Source organism: Bidens hawaiensis, unplaced genomic scaffold (assembly GCF_021521415.1).
Source record: "Bidens hawaiensis isolate Kalapana, Puna unplaced genomic scaffold, B.hawaiensis_p1.1 tig00020784_1, whole genome shotgun sequence".
Classification (NCBI taxonomy): domain Eukaryota; kingdom Viridiplantae; phylum Streptophyta; class Magnoliopsida; order Asterales; family Asteraceae; genus Bidens; species Bidens hawaiensis.
In genome coordinates, this window is record NW_027493198.1 from 157,383 (window position 1) to 169,201 (window position 11,819).

The 11,819-nt window shown below is 32.6% G+C and overlaps 1 protein-coding gene across 2 annotated transcripts; it reads left to right on the plus strand.

The window, feature by feature from the left end:
- The first annotated feature begins 4,849 nt into the window (after positions 1-4,849).
- LOC143561741 (calcium-dependent protein kinase 8-like) lies at positions 4,850-10,643 on the plus strand. Of its 2 annotated transcripts, XM_077049736.1 has the most exons (8): positions 4,854-5,460; positions 6,055-6,178; positions 6,292-6,435; positions 7,564-7,716; positions 8,099-8,214; positions 8,309-8,476; positions 9,328-9,558; positions 10,264-10,643. In XM_077049736.1, the coding sequence occupies exons 1-8, from the start codon at positions 4,942-4,944 to the stop codon at positions 10,408-10,410; spliced, it is 1,602 nt and encodes a 533-aa protein (XP_076905851.1). In that variant the 5' UTR covers positions 4,854-4,941; the 3' UTR covers positions 10,411-10,643. The 2 variants fall into 2 exon arrangements, with proteins under 2 accessions (XP_076905852.1, XP_076905851.1); XM_077049737.1 differs by lacking the exons at positions 9,328-9,558; positions 10,264-10,643 and adding an exon at positions 8,556-8,612 and having other exon boundaries at positions 4,850-5,460; positions 8,309-8,502.
- Positions 10,644-11,819: the final 1,176 nt, after the last annotated feature.

The following is an 11,819-nucleotide window of genomic DNA, read 5'->3' on the forward strand; positions in this document are numbered from 1 at the left end:
ATAGTTACAACAAAATTGGAACCATATAAAGATTTTGTGTTTGATGCTCATAAATTAATATGATGTAATCATGTAACTAAGAAATTTCTAAGTTAAAGTATCATTTTTTTAACTAAACCAACGACAATTTAGGCTGTTAAGATACAAGAAAACCCCAACATTTGATATATCTTTTAATATTAAACTAGTAATTTACCTGCGCTTTGCGCGGCTTCCGGGTGTTGAGGCGTTAACTCGACATGAATTTGGTCATTTTTTGTTACATTCATTACACTACCAGGACATAAAAAAAAACATAAAAAATTAAAAATCAAAGAGGACTAACGGGTTGATGTCGGTCGGTAAAACTCGGACGTTGGTAAAACTCAAGCGGTGTCGGTCTCAAGCGTTGAGGCGGTAAGTCTATGCAAATTTGATGTGTTTCCGGCATGTATATTACGCTTTTGGTTACATTTGTTACGGTGACGGAACAAAAACAAACACAAACAATATGAATATTGATGCGGGCCAATAAGGTGATGTCAGTTGGTAAAAGCGAATGTTCGTAAAACCCGAGCAACATCGGTCTCGGGTGTTGATGCGGGTGAGTCTACGTGAAGATTTCGATTTCCATGATCTTCGTTACGGTACCGTAACTAAAACAAAAAAATTGTTCGGTTACGTTGGTTACGGTATCAGAAGTAAAGCAAAAATATATAAATTGAGGTTGGCCAATGGGGTGACGTTGGTCAAACTCAGGCATTGAGGCGGTTAGTCAACGCAAATTCGGTCAGTTTCATCACATTTGTTACGGTACCGAAACTAAAACAAAAGAGTTCGGTCGGTTAGCGTTACGTTTTGGTTGGTTCAGTCACATTCTACCGAACCTAAAACAAAAGAGTTCTATCGATTAACGTTATCTTTTTTGTTATGATACCAAAACAAAACAAAAAGAAAAAACAAAAAAAAAAACAAAAACAAAACAAAAAGAAACAAAAAGAAAACAAAAAAAAAACAAAAATGAAAAACAAAACAAAATGGCCGGTGCGGCGCCATACCTCACGTTTACTTCTATTATATAATTTGGTTGGTCAAATAACCCCTCTAATTTCGACCATGATGATGAACTAATATATGTATATATATTGATTTGACATTGAAACGTGGTTAATGTGTTTTGATCGTTGATAATCATGGGACACTAGAGGGTACGATTTACGTGACATGATTTGGTCCTCTTCTTGTTACTTAGAAAAAGTAAGTCATCGAGTCCCGAGTTGAACCTACAATTTTGTTAGTTATAAATTGACCCTTGATATAATATATATATATATATATATATATATATATATATAAGAAACGTAAAAAGTGATGGACCATCCCATTATATTGTTTTAACTTTAGGGTTTGTTCTTTAGTCGGAATAATCTTGAAAAAGTAAGGGAATAACTCTGAAGAACATGCCATACTTTTGGAGAATTTGTATTTTCTATGATACTTAGGAATAAAAACCTTTTTTTTAGCATATTAGAATCTCCACTTTATATAATAACGTTATGTACCGTTGTTATTTATTAAAATAGTAGAAAGTTACTTTTATCTGTTAACTATTGTACCAACAACACTTTGGGTGGTCAAATTTAGGGATGAGCGTGAGAAATACTTGTATCCGTACTCGTACATGTATCCGATTATACTTGTACCAAAAATCAATAAAAACACGTACCAATACTCGTACCAAATTTTTCGATATGGTACGAGTACGGGTATTTCGGTACAATACTCGTTTTTATTTCCAAATCTTCGACGATCTTGAAACCGGTACCGGTACGAGTAACAAACAACCTGAATTAGTCCAGGTATCAGTACTTTCACAAATGCGTGACGGGTACCAAATTAGTACAGGTACCATATTGGCCGTCAATTTAATGATAAGATAGTATCGAATAACCCTAATTCGGTCGCTGAATTTAAGTGATTTGTTTGTTGGTTCGAGTCTTGGATGTTATATTATTTAATCTTGAAGAAACGTTTGTTACTTGTTCAATAATAAGATGGTTGAAGAATTTATTTTATATATTAAATATGAAGAATCTCAATTAAACCTTTATATACTCCAAACATGTACAAAATACCATATGTACCCGTACATGTACCAAAATTTAACAAAAATGAGTACCAATACCCGTACCGAATAAGCTAAATCAGTACGTGTACGGATACGCTTACGAGTATGAGGGACAAAATGCTCAACCCTAGTCAAACTATAAGAATACAACATTAGACAATAGATACATCTATAGATATAAATATTGTACAGTATGGTCAAGTTCTCAACCCTTCTAGTTTCACCCATGATGATTAACTAATTGTGATTTGGCGAACATTGAAACGTTTTTATATGACATATTTTGGTCCTCTTACCCATTACCTAAAAAAAGAGAAGCCATCGAGTCTGAAATCGAACCTATTAATTTGTCAGTTATGAGTTGGTCCCCAATCAAAAAAAGAAGAGTAAAATGTAAAATATGATGGACATTGGAGTATTGGACCATCCCATTAATCCATTATTTTTATTTTACTTTATAGGTTGTTCTTAATTGACGTACCAAAAAGAAGGAATAAGCAAGGAGAACATGCCATATTTCATGAGGATTTTGAACTTTCATGATACATATGAACAAACATTTTTTTAGTAACTTTAGATTCATGAATAAAGTTTTATGCCAATAAGATTATGTATCATTGTCATTTTATAACTTAAGAATAAGTTTTATGACATGTTTTATTCTCTTTCCTATCACTTATTCATCACTTCCGGAATTGAAGTGTATATCACGTGTACTTAAATATAAGAAAACTATGTTAGTGTTCGGTGTAACATACAGGTGAAAATTATAAAAAAACGTCAAATATACATATATGGATTTCATATGAATATTATAATTCTATAAATTATAAGATAATGAATTTTATGAATGAGTAATAGCATAGTTTTAAATTAAAAGTATAATTATAACATTGTTGTTTTCATATTAAAGATGCTAATTTCTTTTTAAACTGAAATGGTATAGTCAAGACATGATATATAATATGATGCATGTCCATCCAATGTCGTCTTAAAACACCAACATCTTCAATGCTACATTTCATTCTAGTTTTGAGATATGATATATATCGTCATAATCTTTGTATTTTATAATCAAATCTAATCATTATCAAACGTATTAACTGTTTGTAATTTCAAACATCCAATTTGTATATAGTTCTCGCATATCTTCCTCTCTGTGAGCCTAATTGGCATGCAATTTTCAAACAATATTTTACACTTAACCATATGCGATGTCCTAACCATAATCCAAGCCATTAAATGCAAAGTTTGGTGATCACCGTTGAGTATGACATTTCTCACCAAAATTTGATCAAGCGTGCACATATTTGTCTACGTGTTAATTGATTGAAAAACTTTATCTTCTTTTAATCACATGTCAAACTAGACATACACATCTACTCACGTATACGTGTTATAGCTGTAACGATTGGGTACGTAAGTATGATATTAATGACACCACACCCGATATAAATGTTAAAAGTAAAAGGTCCATAGTGAAATTAATCATATTTCAAAGACTAATCATGTTAGAAAGCCAAATATCAAAACACAAGTGTAATTTACTCAAAGTTACAAATGAAGAAAACAACAAATGTGTTGGTTTTATTAATCTATCTTTTGGTCGATGCCGATTTAAACTAACGAATTGACTGATAACAATCTCACATTTTATCATATTTGTCTCAAATGGTTCGCGACTAACAGAATTATAACGTTGTTAATTGCAGGTCGTCGGAAAAACGTTTTTTTTTGCTGGAAAACTCTCTTTTTTTTTTCTTCAGAAAACTTAATATTTTCATCCCAAACATCTTTGTAACCTTAGATTGGATATCTAAGAACATTTTTTCTAGTAAAACCCCAAATAATTGAGGTCTCAACAACCCTAGAACCATTGTCGAAATTGGTTGGTGGCGCTCAAGTGGTGGTGGTGTTCAGGTTAAATTTTCCAGCAAAATATATGACTTTTCCAACCAAAAATGGTTTTCCGACGCGTTGCAAACTACGTTAGGATTTTGATTGGTTGCTGACCATTAAAAACAAATACATTAAAATATGAGACCATCAACAATTAACTCGTCTAGTTTAATAAATCAACAAAAAAAAAAGAGAGATAAAAATAATAATAGCATTGGTGAGAACACTCCACCAAACAGCATTCAGCCATTGACACAATAATGCCTTAAATACCTTCAAAAAAATTCCTAATTTCATCATCAACCCATTTTACTTCTTCACTCTCTAATCATCTAAAGTTTCAATCTTTATGAGTTTTTATTCAAAATCTTGAATCTTGTTTCAAGAAAACCCTTGTGACCCACTTCAATCCTGCACTTAATTCCTTCAAATCGCCAATACCCATTTCAAGAATCCCTTAATTACTCATAAAAATGGGTACTTGTTAATACTTTGTTAATGTTGTGGTTTTTGAGGTTGTTAAAGTTAATTAATATTGTGTTATTTTGAGGTTGTTATAGTTAATACCTTCAAAAATTCCTACTTTCATCAACCCCTTTTGGTTTTTTCACTCTATAATAATAAATTTTTATAAGTTTTTATCCAAAATCTTGAATCTTGATTCTTAATCAAGAAAACCCTTTTGACCCATTTCAAGAATCTGTTGAATAATCATAAAAATGGGTACTTGTGAAACCTTTGTTAATGTTGTGTTTTTTGAGGTTGTTAAAGTTAATTAATATTGTGTTTTTTTGAGGTTGTTAAAGTTAATACCTTCAAAAATTCCTACTTTCATCTAAAGTTTCAATTTTTATAAGTTTTTATTCAAAATCTTGAATCTTGAATCAAGAACACCCTTTTGACCCATTTCAAGAATCTGTTGAATAATAATAAAAATGGGTAATTGCTGTGCTACACCTTCTACAAATGATTCAGATATTGACAACAAAAGGGGTAAAAACAAGAACAAAGAGAACCCATTTGCTTTAGACAATGGTGGCTCAATCCCATCAAGGGATGGATATAAACCCTATGTTTTAGAGAACCCAACTGGGAATCAAATTGAGTTAACATATGTTCTTGGTAAGGAGTTAGGTAGGGGTGAATTTGGGATTACTTATTTATATACTAATAAATCAAGTGGTGAAGTGTTGGCTTGTAAATCGATATCTAAACAGAAGTTGAGAACTCGGGTTGATGTTGAGGATGTTAGGAGAGAAGTTGAGATTATGAAACATTTGCCACCTCATACTAATATTGTGAGGTTGAAGGATACTTATGAGGATGACAGTGCTGTTCATTTGGTTATGGAGTTGTGTGAGGGTGGAGAGTTGTTTGATCGGATTGTGGCTCGAGGGCATTATACGGAACGCGCGGCCGCGGGTGTCACGCGCACCATTGTGGAGGTTATTCAGGTGAAATTTTTGTTAATGTTGTGTTTTTTGAGATGGTTGAAGTTAGTTTGATGGTGGTTACTAAGATTCTTGTTATATGTTTTATGAATTAACACTTACTAAATATGTGTTGTAGTTGAGGTTGTTAAATAACTTGATGGTGGTTACTAAGATAGTAAGATTATTGTTATATATTCCAATCTTTCATGAATTAAAACTTACTACATTTGGTAGGTAATTCATGTGAAAAAGTTACGTGCCTTTTGAAAAATGTGTTTTACTTGAGGTTGTTAAGTAATTTGACGGCGGTTAGTGGTTACTAAGATTCTTGTTGTATGTTTCATAAATTAACTCTTGCTACATTTTGTTAAGTAATTTAGGTAAAAAACTACATGCCTTTTGGAAAATGTGGTAAATATGTGCTTTAGTTGAGGACTTGAGGTTGCTAAATGATTAGCAAGATCTTGCGGTTTCTATAAACCAACATTCTTTATCAATTTTTCCTCCGAAATATGATATATGTACCAATTTCTTGTCTTTTTGGTCTAATCTTGATGATGTAATGTTGTATTCCATGTAAAAGTTTTTCATTGATTTTTTGTAATCTTATCTCAGATGTGCCACAAGCACGGTGTTATGCACCGCGATCTTAAACCCGAAAACTTTTTGTTTGAAAACAAGAAAGAAACCGCAGCCTTAAAGGCTATTGATTTTGGGTTATCCGTTTTCTTCAAACCAGGTAAATATGAAATCATAACTAGTGAGCACTAATGACATATTCCTATGATCTTCTTTTATTCGTAAGACGCTTACAACTTGACATTAAACAAATGTTGTTTTAAATTTATGTAGGTGAAAGATTCAATGAGATTGTAGGTAGCCCATACTACATGGCTCCCGAGGTCCTAAAAAGAAATTATGGTCCAGAAGTAGATGTTTGGAGTGCTGGAGTAATCCTATACATATTGCTTTGTGGTGTGCCACCGTTTTGGGCAGGTCGGGTTTTGGTTTTTTACATTATAATTGGTGGCAAATGGGCTGGTCGGGTGGGTTGGGTAACGGGTCGAAACGGAGGTCTTGCCAAAACAATTACTTACAATTGTGAATCAAAAGTCAAAACGGCTCCAGTCATTTTAATATTAATAATTAATATATTAAATGTGATTACAAAAGCTAATAAGAGGCTATACACATTTAAACACACTTCAGGACACTTTCGTCATGTTCTGTTTTTCAAAGAAAATTTTGGAGCCTGCTCATTTGACCCGTTAAGGATAAATATAACTCAAGTTGGACCCTTTTCTAGGTAAATGTAATTTGGTAACATGTTGAGACAAAAAAACATTTTATTCATAATTAGATGATATGTTGTCGCACTTTTCATCCTTAATTTTTTTAATCAAATGTAAAATGGTCATTTTGAAAAAAAATTAACAAAAAAAGCTAACGCCAGTTAGTGGAAAGGACGAGAATCGTGACAAAAACATTTTCTTCATTATTATAAGGTATGTTGTCACACCTTTTGTTCTTTATTGTTTTAAACAAGTGTAAAATGGTCATTTAAAAAAAACTAACAGTAAAAATGAACACCAGTCAGTGGAAAGGACGAATCGAGACAAAAGCATTTTATTCACCATTAGAAGATATGTTGTTACACATCCTATCTTTTATTCTCTTAAAACAAGTGTATAACGGTCATTTAAAAAAACTAACAGTAAAGATGATGGAAATGACGCAAAGTGTGAGACCATCGAACTTCAGGCAGAGGCGAATCTTCATTGGGGCCAGGGGTGGCCCCGGCCCCCCCTGTTTTTTTGCGCAGTAGTGTAAATTTACCCGTTTTCAGCCGAAAAATTTTATACGTAGTGTAAGTTTAGCCTTTTTTGGCCGAAAATTTGAGTCCCCCCCCTCGTTTGTGAAATTTTGTATACATTTTGAGCTCGCCCCCACCGGTGCCTCAGTCCAAGCTTCGCCACTGACTTCAGGAACGTTTTTTGTACTTATTTCAGTTCTGCAGTAACCTCAAACATGAAAACTATAATTCACCCTATTATATATTCAAACTCTTACATTAATTTTTATAGTAATTATATGTTTTAAAGCATGATCTGTTTTTTATTTCAGAAACCGAGCAAGGAGTTGCACAAGCAATTATTCGGTCCGTTGTAGATTTCAAACGGGATCCTTGGCCCATAGTGTCTGAAAGTGCAAAGGATCTTGTTCAGAAGATGCTTAATCCTGACCCGAAGTTACGTCTTACCGCTCAAGAAGTTCTTGGTATGTCAAAATTCTTTCTTGTTGATACAAATGGTAACAGCCCGATTTAGGTAACAAGTCAGAGTTGGGTAACGGGTCAAAGTGGGGCCCATTTGGGTAACAGATCAAAATGTGTCCAATTTATAAAAAGGATTTTTAACAAATTTTAGTTATTTCACTTATAAGATGATTTTTAAATAAATTGATTTGGAAGTTTTATGCATTAAAAACACACTTTAGGAGACTTTCGACGCGCTTCCTTTTGAAGTTATTTTTTTACCCGTTAAAGGAAAAAAAAATTCGTACGTAAACGGGTAAAAAGGGCACCTCTACTATCCGGTGATAGTACGTTATTTTAGAAATATCTCATGATTTATTTTAAAGTTCTTATTTCTTATTACAGATCATCCATGGATACAAAATGCCAAAAAGGCTCCAAATGTTTCTTTAGGGGAAACCGTTAAAGCAAGACTCAAGCAATTCTCTGTAATGAACAAACTCAAGAAAAGAGCTTTAAGGGTACTTTCGGAAATTCATTATCTTGCATTTTTAAAATATATATATTTTTTTTGTTGGTGTTATACTAAAATCTATATGATAACAAAATTTGTAGGTGATTGCCGAGCATTTATCAGCCGAGGAAGTGGCGGGAATAAAACAAGGATTTGATTTAATGGATACTAGCAAACAAGGGAAGATAAATATTGCCGAGTTGAAAGCCGGTTTGCAAAAGCTTGGTCAACAAATACCTGATGCGGATCTTCAAATACTTATGGATGCTGTAAGTAACGGATCGGGTTGGGTTGGGTTGGGTTCAGATGAATAGTTTTTAGTATGAGTCTGGTCAAAGAGTAAAGTAGTATACTTGGTTACATAAACTATTTTATTATTTAGTGTTAAGTTCGGTTTTTGTCTCCGTGGCCATTTTAACTGCTTTAGTACTAAGTCTAAAGTGTTGTCATATATCGTGATCTTTGGTTTCAAATTCTTAATCATTTTCGTCCTTGACGCTAACTCTATTAGTTTAAATGACCAAAATGCCCTTGTTTATTAAAAAATTAATAGAAAAATTAAATAAAATCGTAGACATAACCAATATCATATTTTATGATATAAGAATGATCACACCCTTATCCATCTTAACTTGCCTTATGACTGCATGGCAGGTGCATAATAGGAAGTTTGAGATGATGATATATATATAATACATATCATGTATTATATATATATAATACACTCTCCAAATCATTTCTTCAACATATTTGTTGTATCTGATACAACAAATATGTTGAAGAAATGATTTGGAGAGTGTATATGAATTGTTGCGGGCCTAATTTTAGTGAGTTAATCTATTAATTTTTAATTGTTTAGTGTGTTCAATCAAAATATATTAAAAGGGGTGAGTTTAAAAATGGGCCTTCTGTGCTCTTAATTTGTTAATATTGGGTTAAAAAAAATAAAAGAAGTGGGCTGAAGCGAAAACGGGCCTTAAGTGGCCGCCGATGCCCGCTTTAATTTTAATCTGAAATTTTGAATAAAGTTGTTTAGGAGTATGTGTATGCATTAAAAGTACACGTTGGTCGGTTTTGGACGTATTTTGTTTTTAGCTAAATATTATAAATCTTTTTACAGGGAGACGTTGACAAAGACGGGTACTTGAACTATGGAGAATATGTTGCGATTTCAGTTCATTTGAGAAAAATGGACAATGATGATCATCTTAAAGACGCTTTTGCATTTTTTGATCGAAATAAAAGTGGATATATTGAGATTGATGAACTAAGAGAAGCTTTATCGGATGAACTTGAACCCAACAATGAAGATATTATTGCTGTAATCATTCGTGACGTTGACACCGATAAGGTATGTTTGTTAATTTATTTATTTTTCGTCTAACCATCATTTTCGTTAATTTTTTAAAATGTTTAGGGAAAGTGATTTTGATAATTATGATTAAATTCACATGATTAAAGAGTTTAAGATTTGATCATGCGAAATTCGCAAGATTTTATCAACAATTGCCAATGCACGACCCGTATCAATACCCTGTTAATCAACGAGCCAAGCTGGGCTGAGCCATGTTGGGCTTGGGCTCGAATCGTTAGCGGCTCGGCTCATTTATCTTAACAAGTTGAAATGTTGAGCTCGAGCCGGCTTGTGTCCCGTCGAGCCAACTTGTTTATTTAAAAAAATGATTTTATATTTGTACACATATTGATATATACAAAAAAAGGAAATAAAAAAAACATTCTTTCTAACATACAAATAATGCATAATTAATAAACTACAAAAATTAATAATTATACATACATATATATATATATATTAAAATCTGGGGTTTAAGTTAATCCGAGCCGACAAACCAGCTAACGAGCCAGCTAAATGAACTTAACGAGCGAGTTAATGACTTGAGCTTAACTTGACTTGTGCTCGCCTCGTTTACAATCCGAGCCACTTTGGTTTGGTTCGGTTCAGCTAGTTTACAAACGAGCTGATTTCGAGCGAACCACGAGCTTTTTGAGCACTAACCACCCAAAATAAACTCAAAATTCTTATTAAATTTTGTAGGATGGAAGAATAAGTTTTGAGGAATTCACAGCAATGATGAAGGCGGGAACCGATTGGAGGAAAGCATCTCGACAATACTCACGAGAGCGTTACAATAATCTTAGCTTGAAGTTATTCAAAGACGGATCGGTGAACTTAACCGAATAGTTAGGAAAGATGATCACAAATTTATGTCTAAAACTGTTATTGTTCTTATGGCATTCTTCTATTGTAATATTTTGTTGGGGTTTTTATTCATTTTCTTTTTAGAGCATCCCATATGTGGATTATATGTTTTATAAATGAGTTTGAAATTATTAGTTGGAGTAAAGAAGAGTTTTCTTGTATTGTTGTTTATGGATGTAAATATATATACATATAAAAGTCCCAGTTACTAGTTATGTTATCTGATATATATCTATATATTTTTTTATGTAAATTATTCAAATTCTAAAAGTAAAGCAAAAAGATGACTAAACAACTAAGACTGCAAACGAGTTGAACGTGTGGCGAACTGTTCGTGAATTGTTAACGGGGAGTCTGTTTATGTTTATCTGTTTATTTAATGTATGGACATGAGCACAAACAAAAGCCTCGTTTGTTCAATACTGTTTGTGATATTTCGGTAATGTTTTTGTTTAGGTTCGCTTACATCAATCCGGTTACATTCGTTTACATATATATGTTTGTTTGTTAGAATTTACCTATTACTGTTTTTGTCTATGTATTTATTTACTTTTTACTATTACTATTTTGTTATAAATATGTTTAGTATTACCACGTTAAGCTTTTTTAGATATTATGTAATCTACTTCCGGATTTCTTTTAGTGCCATTCTCAAGTTAATATGCGTTCGTTGTGTTCATCGGCGTCCGGTTATGTTCGTTTGAGTCCGTTTGCATCCGTTTACCAAATTAATGAACGGACATTGACGAATACGAACAAGCTCAATTCCTTAACAAATGAAGCGTCATCTAACAAAAGTTTAACGGACGAGCACAAACAAGAGCTCGTATGTAACCAACTGTTAATTTATTAATTTATTATGTCAATGTCACGGGTCGACAAACAATTACATTTTTTAATACAAGTAAAATGTAACTATTTTTATTCTTCTATCTAATGTCACTATTGGGCCCCACACGTAATAATTGAGAAGTAAAATCGTGTACATTTTGTATATTTGTATGTTGATTACAAAAGTACAAAGTTAGGCGACCTTCCTGTATATTTGCAAGCTACAAAACAAATATCAAATTTATGTCCTTTTTAGCTGATTAAGTTTATATCATAATGTTTTTCTTAAGTGTCTTAGTGATCAAGACGATTGATGATATGTTATGGATGGCAAAAGAACCGAATTTAATAGGCAACCCTGAAACTTAAAATATTTGGAATGAGTATAGCGCCGGGTATGAGATTAATTTAAAAATAATTCTTGGATATCAAATATATTTGAGATTAGGGTTCGATTACCCAAAATACGCATACCCGTATACCGTCTTGAACCATATTCGCGTAGATTTTATTTTATTTTTTTTGTGTGTAGTAGAATGATTTACTCAATTGCTCATTTT